Raw genomic sequence first — 18,183 nt, forward strand, 5'->3', positions numbered from 1 at the left:
TTAAACCTATTACCTCATCTTTAAAATGGGGGACATAGGAATATTTCCTCCCCAGGACTGTTGTGAGGAAACTATCCTGTAAAACTTAAACACTAATACTTAAAAGGATTTTATGATTTCTTCAGTGTAGGTAATACACTCAATCTGCTTACCATCCCTCTTTTTCTCAGTATACAGTCTTCATGAGTATCAACAATAACAAAAATCATCCCATGCTGACCAGGCTTCTGGTGATCACTCTAAAAAGATGAAAAACTTGGCTTGACAGTTCCTTAGTTGACAGATGCTTCTAGCTGGCCTCATGTCCTGTACTTAGAACCTTTCCAACGTGGAAGGATTCATTGGATTTCCCCCCCTCTTTTATTTTTTTACATAGCCTTTGGGAACCCAGTTATCTCCATACCACAATGCCATATTGAAGTGGGACTTTAATGAAGTGTTATTCATTTTCCTCAAAGGAAAAAGCCAGATTCCTTAGCTTGACTTTGATGGTGATAGGACTAGAGCTCCTTTCCCTTTTCCCTAATGCCCCCACTCCATTCTCCTAAATCAGGAATTTGTTGCTGTTGAGTCATTTCAGTCACACCCAACTCTTTATGACCCCATTTGGAGTTTTCTTGACAAAGGTACTAGAGTGGTTTACATTTCGTTCTCCAATTCATTTTACAGATGAGGAAACTGAAGCAAACAGGGTTAAGTGAATTATTCCAGGTCATACAGGTATGTGTCTAAGGCCAAAATTATGCATAGACCAACATCTCACACCATACACAAAAATAAAGTCACTATAAATACTTGACATAGAAATAAAAGGGGAATGTTGAAGGGGATGTTTACCATTAATATGGTCTATTATTTTTGCACTTTTCACAATATTTAACCAACCCTGTATCACTAGGGTAAAAATAATCTGGTCATAATGTATAATCTTTTTGATATACTGTTTTGTTTCATTGCTAATATTTTAATCAGTATTCATTAAATATATTAGCCTATTGTTTTCTTTCTTTTTTCCTGGTTTATATAGCACAGCTATATTTGTTATCATTTTTGTTGGTACAGAATTGGGCAAAATAGTTACTAATAATTCCCTTTGCATCTTATTCATTGGTTGCAAATATTTTTTTTATTTTGGAGTAATTTTGCTTTCCTATATGTTTTTCATAAAATTAGCTAATACTTTATCTATTTTCTTAGCTTTTACTCCAAAAAATCCAGTTTTTACTTATCATAAATTCAATGGGTTGTTGTTGTTGGTCTTTGGCAGGGAAAAAGAAGCAGGTAATGCTGCCTCTTCTATGATTTTCAGAATTTATATTTTTGTGTGTAGTTGGGGTTGTTTATTTAATTAGTTTTAGTTTTAGTTACATGCCCAAATAATTCTTTCATTCTTCCTCCATTTTGTTGGAGGGGGGAAAAGGTTCAAAGATAGAAATTATCTCTTAATGACAGTTTTGGCTGTCACATCACAAAAATCTTCATAGGTTGTTTTATTGTATTGTTTTCTATAATACAATTATCCACATATTCTTTAGGGCCATGTTTAGGCACATTTCCATTTAAGTTTGGATATTCAAATATCCTGTGTTGATTATAATTTTGATTGTGTCATAACCAGTAAAGGAAGTATTTAAGATTTCTGCTAAGGTTATTGTGAAATGACATTTGTAGGGAGTGGCATTTTCAGGTGTGCATAAAGATCAATATTTGTAAGATTGTCTACATTTAAATGAGAAGATCTAACTCCCTAACAAAACCTCTTTCCTTTTAATATTCTTAGGTGATTCATCACTTTTATACATTTTACATATATTATATTTGTATATATTTATGTATATTATATTTATACTTTTATACATTTCACAAATAACTTTGCTTTATTATCTATCTACATGCTTTATCCTCCCTTCTAAGATGTCAACTACTTAAGAGTTTTTTTTTTGTTGTCTTCAAAGTACCTAAAATAAGGCTTTACAAATAGAAGACTCTCATTAAGCATTTGTTTAATTAAATAGGATTCATCCAATGAGCTGCATGAGAAAAATGACTTAAACAAAATATCCTCAAGTCAGAAGTCATGTTGGCTTGGTGTCAACTACCCAGGCAAAGAACTGTCGGCCCTGGGGAAATGTTTCCTGTAATTTATGGCTTGCAATATCTGGTAAACATAGATCACTAGATCAGGAAAAGTCTTCTGAAAATATTTGGAAGGTTCCCCAATTTTTGACTTCATCCTGAAATGAAAAATAATAATATGTTCAATGTGCTTGCTCTAGAGCAGTGGTTCCCAAACTTTTTTGGCCTACCTTCCCCTTTCCAGAAAAAATATTACTTAGTGCCCCTGGAAATTAATTTTTTTTACATTTTAATAGCAATTAATAGGAAAGATAAATGCACCTGTGGCCATCACTGCCCCCCTGGATCGCTACAGCACCCACCAGGGGGCAGTGGCACCCACTTTGGGAATCACTGCTCTAGAGTGTTTTGTCCTCCATTTCCCTTTGACATTTACAAGTCTGACAATTCAATTATTCCTCCTCAAGAAAAACTTTAATTTGTGACACATAAACTTTCTAGTTCTTTTCTTACTTCTCTGATTCTCCCAGCAATGTAGGACTATAGCTAGGACTCTCCTTGTTTTATAAATAAGAAAAGGGAAACAAACAAGTTCAAATAACTTGCTGATGGTCACACACTTAGCAAGTGATGGAGATAGGATTCAAGTTCAGATTTCTCCTAACTGCAAGTCCCAACTCCACTGCAACACTGGAATTGGGGCTTTCTCATTCAGAAAGCCTGATGTGAGGATTGGATTGATAGGAACACAGATTTAGAGCTGGAAGGAACTTGGAGGTCTTATCATCCTACCATGATTTGATGGATGAGGAAACTGATGTCTAAGGAGATGAAGTCACTTTTCTAAGCTTTCTTTGAGGCATCTGGGCACAGGCCACAGGGTACAGAATGCTGACCCTGGAGTCAGGAAGATGAGTTCAAATCTTCCTCAGACATTTACTAGCTGCAGGACCCTGGGCAAATCACTTGAGCTCTGTCTTCCTCCATTTCTTTAACTGTAAAATGGGGGTAATCATAGCACCTCCCTCTCAAGGTTGTTGTGAAGACTGTTTGAGATAATTTGTAAATTGCCTGGCACATAGTTAGTGCTTAATAAATACTTGTTTCCTTCTTTTCAGGAGCACTAAGATAGTAACAGAGTTAAGATTCAAACCCAGGTCGTAGAAATCCAGATTTAGTGCTTTTCCCATGATACTTCTTAGGGAGTGTGCCTTAAGTCATTGAAATGCCTGATGAGGGATATTTTTTTAAAATCATTGAAGGATCACTTAGAGATCAGAGAATAATCTTTGGAAGCAATAAGAAGAGCTTCCTAAAAGCTGGGAGTCCCATGCCCAAAGATAAGAAATTAGCTCATCTTTTGATTCATCTTTAGATATCCTCTTCTTTATCCTTCTCAGCATTTAAAAATATTGTCAAAGGGGCTATAATATTATTAAAACTTTATCAATATAAGCATATGAACAAGATTTCCCAACAGTCTTGAGCTCTGGTAGCTTAAAACTATGCCTAATAGGGAAAGGGTTTATTTCCCCCTCACTGACATTCACAATTCCAATTTGACCTGAATTCTAGTTATACAATTCATAAATGGTCTGGAAGGAAAATGGAGTAAATTTAGCTTTTGTGAAAGGGAAAATTTTCCTAACAATTTGTCATATTGAGAGTCAGAAATGGTTTATCTTGGGAAATAGCAAATTCTTCCTCCCTAGAGAACATTACACAAAGGCAGGCTGACCACTTGTCAGAGAAGTTGTAGAAATTATACTAGTTTGGGACTACATGGACTCCAAGTCTATTTCAACTCTGATGGTCTATGAGATGAGCACTATGACTATATGTATTGAAGCATTTCTTCAAGAAGAAAATTGAAAATTAATGTATAATTTGATGAAACTTATTGCTTCCTCCAAGGATTCAGGTATTAAGAGAACACTCACCATTTATTCTTTCTTTCTTCAATGTGTTCACCTATATTCCGGATAAATTTCAGCAAGTCTCCAACCGTATTTTTGTAGAATAATCTCTCCTCCTTATAAAATGAATTCATTTTTGTCATGACAGATTTATCAATCTGAAAAAAAATGAACCATAGTAAAGTGAGATCTGCCCATCTTCAAGGCAAGGAGCCATTAAGTCAGAATAACCGTATTTGAGTTCTGGGTCTGTATTATTATTGGCCATGTATCACCTTGAGGAAGTCATTTCAGTTCTGTGATCTATGGATTCTTCATTTGTAAAAACCAGAATAGTAATACTTTTGCTCCCTGAGATACTGGGTTCTTGTATAGACAAAATGAAATCTTCTAATATCCAATAAATCCAATACATCCAGAAAGTAAAAGTGCCTTATTGAGGCATTCTAGAAAAGCAACAAATAAAACGATTACATAAAAAGTAGCTATTATGAGGATTCTTTTTCTAACTTTGACCCTTCTCCAAGTTCTCCTGATTGCCTGATGCTAGAAAAAAATGATGCTTACAAAAACTACACCCCCAAAGAGAACTAATAAGGCAAAATAGACCTTTCGAAGTGCATATGATTTTACTATGTGTGTGTTTCCAAATACATGGAGAAAACAAACTACTCTTTTCTGGGACTCCATTTTCTCAAACATAAATTGATAGAGTTTGACAAAATGATCTCTTCCAACTCTTCCAACCTCAGGCCATGAAGATACACACAAGGTCATGGCAGGAAGAAGGTATGAGTAGGTCACTGAGGCCAGCTAGATGTAGTAAATACTCTCCCATTACAGTCAAATGGAAGGCAGATTACGAAGACTATGTCTTGACCTCCAAAAATCTTGGGAAAATCTCTACTTTTGCCTCCTCCTTATCTCATTTCTACCACATATTTAAGATAGAGATTATAGTAAAATATTTCTGATAGTATTTCCAACTTGGAAATGAATCCAGTGCATATATATAGAGTAATACCATACATGAAAGAATAGAAAGAATACCATACATGAAGCCAGAAAACAAGTTCAAGTCTTCTTACTACACATAGAATCACATTATATACCATATATCAAGATAAAATCAAAAGATGAAAACCATAAACAAATCAGGGGAATACAAAATAGCATACCTGTCAGATCTATTGATAAGGGGAGAATTTCTGACCAAACAAGACATAGAGAACATGTAAAATAGATAACTTTGACTATATTAAATTTAAAAAAGGTTTGCACGAACAAAACCAATGCAAGCAATATTAAAAGGAAAATGATAGACTGAGGGAAAATTTTTATAACAAGTGTCTCTGTCAAAGGCTATATTTCTCATGTGTATAGAGAACTGTCAAATTTGTTAGAATATATCATTCCCCGAATGATGTTACAATTTAAAATTATCTTGCCCAGACTGATTTTTGGGTAAGAATATAAGTTTATTGATTGTATCAAGTGTATTGATTAGGCTAACATCATAACCAATAAAGTAATATAGGTCTTCATGCCTCTCTCATGACCAGGTGCAATCCAAGCTGAGACAGAGCTTTATAAATGGATTTTTAGGAGCTCATTATTCAGTCCCTCCCTTGATCATATCAAGAGATCTTTAATTGGTGATAGTTAATTAAGCTGTAGTCCATCAATGTATTCACCCCTCCCCATCTCCACAGTATATGACAACCCCACCCCTCCCCAAGTCATATACTTGGGAAAAGAATCTTTGTCCCTTTCATGATATTAACCAAATATTGTTAAAAAGGAAAATATTCCTTGGGATTCCCAAGGACAAAAAAATGCAAAAGTAGCAGACTGGATGGTGTCTCTGATCGAGATTCCAGGCACAGAAATACACCATAATTGTTCCTAATATATAGGAATTAATACAGTATATGAAAATTTAATTTTCGCAGATAAATGATAAAAGGATATAAACAGGCATTTCTCAAATGAAAAAATTAAAATCATCTTTAGCTATATTAAAAAAAAGCTTCAAATCACTATTAATTAGAGAAATACAAATTAAAACAACTCTGAAGTACCACCTCATACCTATTAGTTTGGCTAACATGTCAAAAAAGGGAAATGATAAATGCTGGAGGGAATGTGGGAAAATTGGGACCCTAACATACTATAAATTCTGGAGAACAGTTGCCCAAAGGGCCATAAAACTACGTATACTATGTATACCAGATCAAGATGCTTATCATCTGCAAGAGGGGGGAGGGAGAGAGACAAGATGAGTCTTATAATTTCAGGAAACATATGTTGAAAATTGTTATTCCATGTATTTGGAAAAATAAAATATCTTTGAATAAAGGGGAAAAAATTACGTATACCCTTTTGAACCAGCAATACCACTCCTAAGTCTTTAACTCAAAGAGATCAAAGATAAAGGTGACCTACTTTGTACAAATATATTCATAGTCCATGTATAGCCTATATCATATGACCTGCCATCTTGGGGAGGAGGGAGAAGAGAAAGGGAAGGAAAGAACATGGATTATGAAATGTCAGGAAATAGTTATTAAAACTGTAACACTGGGAGCAGCTAGGTGTTTTAGTGGATGGAAAGCCAGATGAGAAGTCCTGGGTTCAAATCTGACCTCAGACACTTCCTAGCTATGTGACCTTGGTTAAGTCCCTTAATTCCAATTGTTTAATCTTTACCTATCTTCTGCCTTGAAAGCTATACTTATTATCAATTCTAAGGCAGAAGGTAAGATTTTAAAAAAGGAACTGAAGATTCAAAAAATCACAGAAATAATAGATAATTTCACAAAAGTTAATGATGAGATAATATGTAAAAACTTCTAGAATGCAGTCAAAGGATTCCAGAGAAAAGAATGTTAACACTAAACAGTTTCATCAATTAAAGTGGGTGGGTGAATAGATCAATGAATGGGTATGCAACTAAAAAAGAAAAACAAATAAAAAAGCCAACACAAAACGGGCACTCTGAAATCAAAGTAAAGATAAAAAAAGAAAACATTTTAAAGCATCAAATTGATAGGCATAAGTAAGAGTTGGGGGGGTGTTTCACTAATAAAATTGTTGTTATTCAATTCAACTCTTTGTGACCCTATTTGAGATTTTCTAGGCAGAGATACTACAATGGTTTGCCATTTTCTTCTCCAGTGGCAAATAGAGGTTAAGTGACTTGCCCAGGGTCACATAAAGCTAAAACGTTTCTGAGGCTAGATTTGAACTCAGGTCTGCCTGACTCCAAGCCTAGCTCTCTATCCACTGAGTCATCTAGCTGCCCCACTTGCTGCTTTAGAGACCCTTAACTAAAGACCTAGGTTATCTTGACCCAGTAATATCTGAAGATTGATGCAAGGAGTTTTCCTCACAACTATACAACCCAAGCAACTGTAAATCTTATCTAGAAAACGTCCTAGTAACAGTCAATCAGTTATTGTTTCACTGTTCCTTTGACCCAAAACAGACACTTGAGGGGAGTGGGACATCTCTCTTACTGATTTCAAGGAATTGTGCCTGTTCATTCTCTGCCCCACAACTTGGAAAGTCCCTAATCTTTCCTCCAATAAGAAATCAGATGCCCTAATATTATAACCTGGTTAATTGCTTTCTTTTAATTTAATTTAATCTTATTTGAGGAAAATCTTTACTCTTCACTTCTTCCTCTTAGAATCCTTAAATTTCTCCAAAGTCATCTTTAATCTTGGACTTCTCCTGATCCCTCCCAGTTCCTACTGTCTCTTCCACCCAAACTGCTTCATGTTTGGTATTTATTTATGTGTACACACATTGTTCTCCAGGAGAATGTAAGATTATTGAGGGCAAAGGCAGTTTCATCTTTGTTCTTATAATCCTAGCACCTAGCACAATGGATGACACACAAATGTTTGTCAATCAATTGATCATCCATTTCCCAATTTCCTCTGTGGTCCCAAGTCTCTTTCATGTGGCAGCCCTTTAAATACTTGCAGACCTGTTGGATTACTCAGTGCAGAAGCTGATGTATAAAACAAGCAAGTAAAACACTTAGAAGCTACTTGTCAGGGACCAGTAACAACTTGGTTGGCAGAGTCTCTCGTTCCCAGTTAAGTCTATGGGGCAATATTGATCTTACCGCAGCTGTCCAGTTTTGAAACTTGTTGGTAGAGTTGAGTTCTCTGAGGAGTTTACTGTCCTTTTCTCGTACTTTGATGTCAGATTCATTCCCCACATCTCGAAGAAACCTGAAACGACTGAAAGAGAGCATAATTACAATAGTTCCCTGGCCCTTCCTCCTTTTTTTCCATCAAAGTGTAAATGTTTGTGATTCATTCATTCAGTTCAATTCATTCAATCATTTATGACCTGGACTTTCACTTACGTTTTGCAGCTCCAGAAGAAAGGATGAAAGACTATCTCACTTAGCTGACTCTGGAATTCTTCCCCAGGGCAGAGAAGACTCTTCACAAGATCTTCAATTTCATCATTTGGACAATCATCTATGACTTCGTCATCACTTTGGGTCTGGATTTCTACAAAGGGGACATTCCCCATCCGCACCACATACAGGACCAGCCTCCCAAGAGCCTAGACAGAATCAATAATTTCATCAGCTTATATTTAATGAACTAGGCCTACTCTCTGCAAGGTATTCTAAGAGATGTGAGAGATGCAAAGGTGAGGAAAACCCAGCCTTTACCTTCCTGGCAAACACAATCTAGTTGGAGAAATAAGGCAGGCATTTATGTATAAAAAGACAATTGGTTGGCTGTCCTTTGAACTTGAAGAGGCCCAAAAAGACATCACTATGTCAGGGTCAATGTAGAGTATGTTGGACTGTGGCTGATCAGGCCAACCTCAGAAGACTCTACCTCAGGTCAGGCACAACTAGTCCATAAGGACATCTGGGATGGAAATGTCTCTAAAGTTGTGCATCTCACATTTTTTTTGAGCTACGCCCCCTACTTCCAGGTGAGGGATTGGTCTATATAAAGACCAATCGCACACCTAAAAGGGAACTTTGAGAAGATTCAGAGTAGTAGGAAGTTAGTTGATTTCAGCTGGGGAGAAACCGGTTTTTCTTACTTTAATAAAGTTAATAATACAAAAAGCGTTTTTCCTTATTTTAATCATTTCACCATCAGTACAATAGTTGACTTTGATGTAAGTCCAGCTACAGAGGTATATGGTCGTTGGCTTCAGCACTGATTGATGATATAGACTATTGAGAAAACTATGGAAATGTATAGCCCATCTCTCCAGAATCAGGTCCTTCTCAGTGATCAGTGTCATTGATATTCACTATATTTGGCCCCCTGAGTAGCCTTCAGGGCATCATAGAAGCACATAAAACTGAATTTCATCTACCTTCTTACTGAGTCAAGAACCTAGACCAGAGTTCCATTTCAGAAGCCTAATACTAGTCCTAGAAAGGTGCAGGAAGAGATATCCAGATGAGGCAAAGACAGGAAGGCCATTCTCAATAAGCCATGACAGAGAAATACATGATTTCCCCTTCTTTCATCTCCTTTCAGGTTGTTTCTAATAGTGCTTTCTCTCCAAGAAGGGTATTGTATTAGCCTAAAAGATTGACAAGAAACTCTGAATAGAAGAGGACTCTATTCCAGACACTGGAAAATAGACCAAGCGGGACAAGCCTGGCTCTTTAAAGCCAAACTGTCCAGGAGCTAATCAAAAAGACCTGATTAGCTTCTGGATAAAAGGGACTCAAATGCATCAGTTGGGCGGTAAGATGGTGCAGTGGGAAGAGTACCAGGCCTGAAATTAGGAAGACTCACCTTACTGAGTTCAAATCTGACCTCAGATATTCACTAGTTATATGACCCTGATAAGTCACTTAACCCTGTTTGCCTCAGTTTCCTCATATGTAAAATGAGATGAAGAATGCAAATCACTCCAGTATCTTTGCCAAGAAAATCCCAAATGGGGTCATGAAGGGTTGTACAAGACTGAAACAAACTGAACAAATACATATATCAGTTATACATTTTGCCTGGATTCACCCATGGAAATATCTTCTGCAGAGAGACTTCCACCCAACCCATATGCCAAAGGGCTATCTGTATCTCTGCCTAGACTCTAGTACTCTTCCCTATTCTATTTCTTCTGGGATTTTTTCAGTTGTGATCCCTATCTGTACCAACCATAGCCATATAACCTGGTAACTCAGACCAATCTCACCCTTCCACCCCCAAGCAACATCCAGAAGGTTTCCAAGCCCTTTCTGAACACCAGCTAGCTGACCCAAAATCACGGTCCACCTCAACAAAAATTGGGTCCAAATAATGCGGTCAGTAAAGGGAAGAAATAGTGATACTTCTGCTCCAATGGATGAAAGAGAACTTTAACCACAAGCATCCCAGTGCTATAGCAGAACCCACCATTCTGAAAGCATCTGGAATTTCATAAATATAAGGACTGTGAGAGCTGGAGGAACTGTCTTCAGATACTGAAAGGCTGAAAGAAAGACACTTTGTTTTACTTGGCCCAGGAAGGCAGATGGGGAGATTTGGGGTTTGATAATCAGGTCATTGTCATGCCTCCCAATTGGTCTTCCTGCCTCCCATCTCTCCCCTCTGCACTCCATCTTCCACAGAGCCATCAAAAAGAGTTTCCTAAAACATAGGTCTGTCTCCCCATTCATTAAAATCTGATAGGTCCCTATACAAACTCTCCTGTTGTGCATGTGAAGCCCTTTACCACCTTGCTCCAACCTTCCTGTTTACAGATTTATACATCACTCTCCATCATGCACTCTAAGGTCCAGTCCACTCACTATTTCTCACATTTGATGCTCCAAACCTGCCTAAGGTGTCCCCCAAGCATGGAATGTACTTCCTCCTCATCCTTCTCCCTTTCAGGATCCATATCTGCCTTCGAAACTCAGCTTATATATATATGTACATATGTATATAATGAAATAATATAATTATTCTGATGTAATAATTAATCTATATTAATATAAACTCCTTGAGGGCAGAGAATATTTAATTTTATCTTTGTATCTCATACACCCAACACCTCTTCTAGTATATAGGATACCCCTAAAAACGCTTGTTAATTGTTTGATAGACTTAATTGACTGATATAAAGGAGAATTCCATAACACCTAGAGCTAAACAAAAGTAGAACAGACTGCCTTGAGAATATATTTTCTTTCACTGGAAGACTTTCTGACCATCTCTGTGCCATATTTTCTACAGCTCCAGATTTCTTTTCATTTTCTCCCTCCTTCCTCTCCTCCTTCTCTTTAATCTCCCTCCTCTATCTCTTCTGATCTTTCCCCTTCCTCATCCTCCTCCTTCTCATTCCTCATCCTTCCCCTCTTCTTCCTTCTCCTCTTCTCTATCCTAGAACTCTGGTTCCTGCCTCTGTGTTGGTTTCCTCTCACTTTATTTAGTCCTGATGTCAAGACCTGCAAAAGCTTACTCTCAGTTTTGCATTTAGCTACCTGTTGTCTTTCTTCATTAGAATGTAAACTGCTTGAGGGCAGGGGCTCCTTGATTTGCATCCCCAGTAACTATACATAATAAGTGCTTAATAAATCCTTTCCAAACATTCAAGCAAAGGCTAGATGACCATGCACCAAAGACATTCTTGAGGAGATTCCTGCTTACCAGCAGGTGAGGACAAAATAACTTCTGAGATACCACTCAACTCAGAGGTTTTATGTAACTGTGATCTTAGAGGTCATCTAGTCCAATTTTGTCATATTACAGTTGAGGAAACTGAGGCCCAGGCATTTTCAGCAACTTGTATTGGGGGAGAAGGGAAATAGAAGGGAATAAGCATTTGTTAAGCATGTAGTATTGGCACTATGCTAAGCACTGTACAACTATTATTTCATTTGTGCTAGGGTCTCAGAAATAATAAGCATTAGAGGAAAAACTCAAATCCATTCTTATGACTCCAGATTCTAGGCTTTTTCTACTACACTGAGCTGACAGAAACACAGTTACATAGCCAGTTCTGTTGTGGTTTTTTTCCAGAAAAAAAAAAGAATTTTCTTTGTTCTTTACATTTTTCTTTCTTTACAACTTTCTCAGCTGTTATGGATACACAAAACTCAGGAAAATTGCTCCACTATTTAAAGAGGTTCTTACACACACAAAAATAAATTCTGATGTAAATCAACAGACCAAGTTCACAATATATTCATTTTCACATTATTGCTAATCACAGGTGAACGATGCTCTCAAGGAAGATCAGCTAAAGTTCAAGTTAGCTGTACTGGAGACAAAAACCAATTTCCTACTGCACAACGAGCAAGTGCAAAAATATCATCAAATTGTCTTTGATCTTCACAATTTTTTTCAATTTAGTAAACATGAAAGAATAAAATTTTTCTTTTGCTCCTTTCAATGCATTTAGATCAGGGAAGAAATGCAAAATCAGAATCACAGAATTTTAGAGTTAGGAAAGGCATCAGCAGCCATCTGATCCAACTCACCCATGGAAGGATATAATATACTAAACAAATGGCAGGGATATATGGCACTTAGAAATGAACACCAGACATACTTGAGATGTGATTTGATCAGGACACAGTCCAAAGGGACTGTGAATGGATGGATGGATGGATGGGTGGATGGATAGATGGATGGCAAGATATAGAGATAGATATATTGATTTTTAAGAAGCATTTATTAAGTATATTCTCAAGGCACAGTAGCAAAGACGATAGTAATTCTTTTTAATAAGTTTCCATAATAAAGCCTGATTTATTTCAGATTTAGAACCCTTTGACAGTATGAAAGATTGTGGCACCAAGAACCTTCTTTTCTGGGTCTTCAAGAACAATGATCTTAATTGTTCTTTTATGGCTTCCTTTAAATCCCAATTAAAATCCTGCCTACTACAGGAAGACTTCTCAAACCCCTTTAAGTTCCAATGCTTTCCCTCTGGTAATTATTTTCTACTTATCTTGTATGTAGCTTTATATATTTTTTATTTATTCATATGTCTCCCCCATTGGATTGTAAGTTTCTTGAGAGCAGAGGCTGTCTTTTGCCCTTTTTTGTGTTCTCAGCACTTAGTACAATGCCTGGCACAAAGTAGATACTTAAGAAATGTTTACTGATTGATTCATTGGTGTGATTTCAAGGCCCTTCATTATTGTGGTGGCCCTGTTCTATATGCTCTCCAGCTCATCAATGTCCTTTTTAATGTACTTATCAGTGAGCTAATCCTCCCCGGCTTGATAGGAAACCAAGATATTAAAAGAAAGTTGAAGTGGAGAAGAAGGCAGGAAATACAGAACAAGAGTGTTTAGAAAAAAGAAGAGAAGTAAATGTGATTCAGCAAAAGGGAAATATACCTTTAGGTCATCCTTAATTTTCTGCTGAGCTTCATCCAATTTTTCGCTCTTATCAAAATCTGCCAAACACACTTTACCTGTAGAATCTGACAGAGAAAGAGACAAGAAATTGCTAAGTAGAATGAAAACCCCTCATCCTTGCATGGATTGACAACAAATTCATATGATCGTGCATCCTAATATGCTATTTTTCTTCTCTGAAAAAGATATTAATCATATCTTTCACTTATCAAATATTTTGTCCTTTCCAAAGCACTTTCACATATATAACTGCCTAACCTTCCCACAACAGGGCAGCTCCTTTGTCTTTTTAGTGGTGGGCACAGATTTGCAGTAATGCATCCATATGCTCCTTCATATGACCAGTAACACATATTAAAAAGATACTAGGTGCTCCTGAAAAGCTAAATTCATCTGATTCAGATGAATTACATCCAGGGTTCTGTAAGAGATGAAGAGTATAATTGCTGAGCCCATTGTCAATGATCTTTGAAAGTCCATAGAGAGAGGCTGAAGTTCTGCAACATAGGAAAAGGGCAAATCATGTTCCTGTTTTTAAAAAAGGAAAGAAGATAGGATCTTCAAAATATAGAATAGGAGGCTTAATTGCTATTCTTGGCAAAAAGTCCAAGGTATAAAGAGATTGTCTATAAATCTTTCAAAGGGGAAGAAGTGATCCATAAGAGCTAGCATAATTAGGGGAAAACATTAAGCTGGTGAATATATCTTAGGGCTTTGAAAAAGTTTTAGACATTCCAAAAATTATTAAACAAAAACAGCGTTACTTCGGAATTTGGGTACATTTATTCTAATCCAATAAGCATTTACTTAGGAAAGATTTTTCATGTGCATGGGACCAAAGGTCATGCTTTGGAAAATGAAGAGATGAGGGGATGTCCATCAAATGGGGAATGGCTGAATATATGGTAAATGTATGATATGATATGAGAGTCTTTCTAAGGCAAGATCCTTCCCCCATCATGTTCTTTTCCTCTTTTTCTCCTGTAGTGACATCAGCATAAGCAGCATCATTATTCACATTATCTAGTACTTTAGGATTTAGAGATCAAGTTAGTGAGGTGTGGGTATTTTCTCCATTTTATAGATATATCAAAAAAAAAGCTAAGGCTCAGAAATATAATGTGGCTTGCCCTTGGGTATATAATGAGTCCAATTCCAAAAGCATTTTTCTAAACTCTTACCTTTTGTCTTAGAATCAATACCATGTATTGGTTCCAAGGCAGAAGAGCAGTAAGGGCTAGACAATGGGGGTTAAGTGACTTGCCCAGGGTCACACAGCTAGGAAATGTCTGAGGTCACATTTGAACCCAGGACCTCTCATCTCTAGGCCTGGCTCTCAATCCACTGAGTCACCTAACTTCCCCACTAAAAGCATTTCTAAGTGTAAGATATTGTGCCAGATACTAGAATAGGGGATTCTAACTTGGGGATTTGCAAAAAAGATTTCAGAGTATATATGAACTTAAATGGTGAAAAAAAAATGAACCTTTATTTCCACTAACCTCTAACTAAAATTTAGCATTCCCTTCAATTCTCAAAAAAATATAATTAATATATTAAAATATATATGATATGTAACATAACATATTATAATTGTATATTTAATATAGATATATAATTTTACATTTTAATTAATTGATTAAAGAATTTTAATACAAAATATGATTCTGAGACAGCAACCACAGGATTTATCAGATTGCCAGAGAGGTCTATTATACACACACACACACACACACACACACAAAGAGATTTCCAGATCCAGAAATACAAAGACATTGTGAATAACCAAACATCCCAATGGACCATCTGATTCATACCATTGGGACAAAAAGGTTCATATTTCTATATGTAACCTGTGGACCAACCCCCTCCCAAGTTCTGCGCTCACATAGACCAGGTCAAATCTTGGGAGCTCACTGAAAAGGATCCATTTTTTTTTAGCTCCTTGCCTGAGTAGAGATTTGAGGAAGTAGTCTACTTGGACAAATCTTATTTAATCAATGCAGCAAAGGTCTCTTTGGTGATGCCAGTAAAGACGGTATAAACCTGAAAATCTAGGAAGGAGTTTTCTCTCTTTTCTTGGAATTAGGGCTTTTGGGGGGTGAGTACTTTCCCAACTATGGGACTGAGTCACCAGCTCATGTAATCTGCTCTTTAGGACTAATTCGACAGATCTCTGGTCTATAATTCCCTTCTATTTCATTTTTACACGTATATCTGTGTATGTATGCTTGTTTTAGTCTAAACTTCCCATGCAAAGAAGTTCTCTGAAAAACTATCATACTCAATTTAGCCTAAAATTTCCCCAAAGTAAGCAGTGAATATTTAAAGCATGTCTGTACAATACTTATACAGCTCTGTTTTCAAGGGTAAATCTCCATGTGATGTTTTGAGTGCCATCTACCAAGATCCCCAGGTTTAGAAGACTTGTTCTGAAGGGGAATTTTGGGAGGAACTTGCAATGAATTATTAATTAAATCTACTTTTTTTACAAATTAATTTAAATTATTAATTTGATTATTTATTATTTATTTACTACATATTAATTGTTATTATAATATATGCTTATATATTATATTTATATATTAGTTATATAAATAAATTAACTACATTTAAATTACTAATTAAATCTACTTCTAAGAACACTGTAGAGTTAGCCTACGTTCCCTTGGCAATCACTCAACACTTCTGGGAGAAAGAATCCTAAGATAGGAGAAAGGAAACTGGTCCAGGAAAAAGAATTTGCTACAGCTAATCTTCACAGTGAATAATCCCTATATATATCAAAAACTGACTGAAGGTCTTTGGTAGTGGAATGGTATGTTGTAAAGAAAGCTAAGTGATCTCATTTTTGAAACTCCTTAAACCTCAAAGGCTAGGCTGGGAACTCACCTATCAAGATATTCTCTGGGTGCAGGTCTTGGTGGGCATAGTGGCTTCCATGTAGTTCTTGTACTGCCTTAAACAAAGACATGAGAATGTTTTTGGTGAAGTCTTCATCCATCAAGGCTGCTTCTCTTTGGCCAGCCAGATGTTCCTTCAGAGTATTCTCACAAAGAGAAAAGCACAAATATAAGCAGCCCTTGTCACTCTCTCTCCCATGAAACATCACCAAGTTGCTATTCTTCTGACACTGCTGGATGCAAGCAATTTCCTGCTCAGCCCGTTTACTGTATTCTCGGAATCGCTTCACAGCTACTTCTTTCCCATCATAAAACCCCAGATATACCCCACCTTCAGAAGTTTCTGCAATCTTGTACTCTTTATCAATGAAAATTTTGAGTCTGCCAATCATGGGACGGTACATTTCATGAAGCTTCTTCAGGGGGACTTTCCATCGTTGACTGTTGGGTTCCCAGGACTCATCAGGGCAACAGAAATTCTCATGGGCTCCATAGTCTTGAAGAAGCCTTTTCATTTTCGGGTTGTACTTCCTCTCAGCTATATTAATGAGTTCTTCACAGTCTGCTTTGGCTCCACTTTCACACAGCAATTTGGCAATGTCAAAGTGATTCTTTTCAACAGCAAGCAGCAGAGCTGTGTTGCCATCACTGTCTGTCTCATTGATATCAATGCCATCTTGTTTTAGCAGCATCTTTACTAACTCATCATCTTCCTTCTCTACTGCCAGGATTAAAGGTGTTTTCCCTTTCTCTCCCCTCACATTGACATCAGCTCCATGAGCTAGCAGGATGGATACGATACACTTCACATTTTCAATCTTAGGATTCAGTAAACTGTGGAACAAAGCATTCCTGCCCATGTTGTCGCAAACATTCACATCTGCCCCCATCTTTTCAAGAAGGATTTTCAATGCATCGACATGACCATTTTGGGCTGCATCCATGAGGGCTGTGGTCCCCCCTTTGCCCAATTTCTTTTGTTCCTCACTAGTTTGTCGTCCTAAATTCACATTCGCCCCATTTTTATATAGGAATTCTAAAGCCTCCACCTTACCATAACAGGCAGCTTCCATAAATGCTGTGAACCCATGGATATCATGTTCGTTGACATCTGCTCCCTTAGAAAGAAAAAGTCTCAGGAGCTTCACATCACCCATAATTCCAGCTACAATGAAGGGAGTGGCACCATTGTCCTTCCTGATATGAGGATCAGCTCCTTTATCTAGTAAAAGCTGAACAATCTCCTCTTTGCCTTCTTTCACAGCATTATGCAGTGGAGTCCATCCCCCCTTTGCCCTGACATTGATATCAGCTCCTTCTTCTAACAGTTGTAGGACCAAACCTCTATCACCTTTCTGAACAGCTTGAATCAAAGGAGGACATCCTTCCTTGGGGGTAAAGGGGGCTGTGGATTTCTCATGGGATTTGCTGTTACTGGCTGCCATGAAGGTGGATGTCGGATGACAATGCTGTATCTTGCTATTCTCTTTGCCCCTCTTAGGAGGAAAAATTAAAAAAAGGAGAAGAAAAAAAGCAAGGCAAAAAAGAAAATCCATTTCCTTTGGACTTCATTAAAAGGTGAAACTTTGAGAATTGGGAAGGTGAGTATTGTCTTGCTAACGAACAACATTCTTTGGGTCTTTTGTTTTCGTCATCTGTTAAAAAATAATTTTGTCAGTTAATCACAAAAACCGCATTAAAAAAAAAAGTTTTTTTCTGCCCAGTCTCTATAATGCTGGCAGTTCTATACCAACCACCACCACCCCGTCTTCATCCTTCCTCAAGAAGTTCAGCATCTAGGGTCATCTAGATTGCTCAATAGATTGAGAGTCAAGCTGGGAGGTCCTAGTTTCAACTCTGGCCTCAGACACTTCCTAGTTATATGACTCTGAGCAAATCATTTAATGTCCATTGCCTAGCCCTTAGTGAT

General features: G+C 37.1%; 1 protein-coding gene across 1 annotated transcript; it reads right to left on the minus strand.

Annotated features, from left to right (window-relative positions):
- Positions 1-1,986: 1,986 nt before the first annotated feature.
- RNASEL (ribonuclease L) lies at positions 1,987-17,809 on the minus strand. The gene is made up of 6 exons (XM_044672781.1): positions 16,243-17,809; positions 13,330-13,415; positions 8,374-8,579; positions 8,128-8,245; positions 4,017-4,150; positions 1,987-2,234 (listed from the first exon to the last, which is right to left on the minus strand). The coding sequence occupies exons 1-6, from the start codon at positions 17,807-17,809 to the stop codon at positions 2,096-2,098; spliced, it is 2,250 nt and encodes a 749-aa protein (XP_044528716.1). The 3' UTR covers positions 1,987-2,095.
- Between the last annotated feature and the right edge of the window lie 374 nt (positions 17,810-18,183).

Source organism: Gracilinanus agilis, chromosome 4 (assembly GCF_016433145.1).
Source record: "Gracilinanus agilis isolate LMUSP501 chromosome 4, AgileGrace, whole genome shotgun sequence".
Classification (NCBI taxonomy): Eukaryota; Metazoa; Chordata; class Mammalia; order Didelphimorphia; family Didelphidae; genus Gracilinanus; species Gracilinanus agilis.

What these genes read in the sequence shown, in the direction of transcription:
- RNASEL (XM_044672781.1), bottom strand. Translation starts at nt 17,809, where the DNA reads ATGGATTTTCTTTTTTGCCTTGCTTTTTTTCTTCTCCTTTTTTTAATT. An exon ending in AAATTAAGGATGACCTAAAG is followed by an intron (nt 8,580 to 13,329) that starts GTATATTTCCCT and finishes GATTCTGTCTAG; the next exon opens with GCTCTTGGGAGGCTGGTCCT. An exon ending in GAAGAAAGAAAGAATAAATG is followed by an intron (nt 2,235 to 4,016) that starts GTGAGTGTTCTC and finishes TTTTCATTTCAG; the next exon opens with GATGAAGTCAAAAATTGGGG.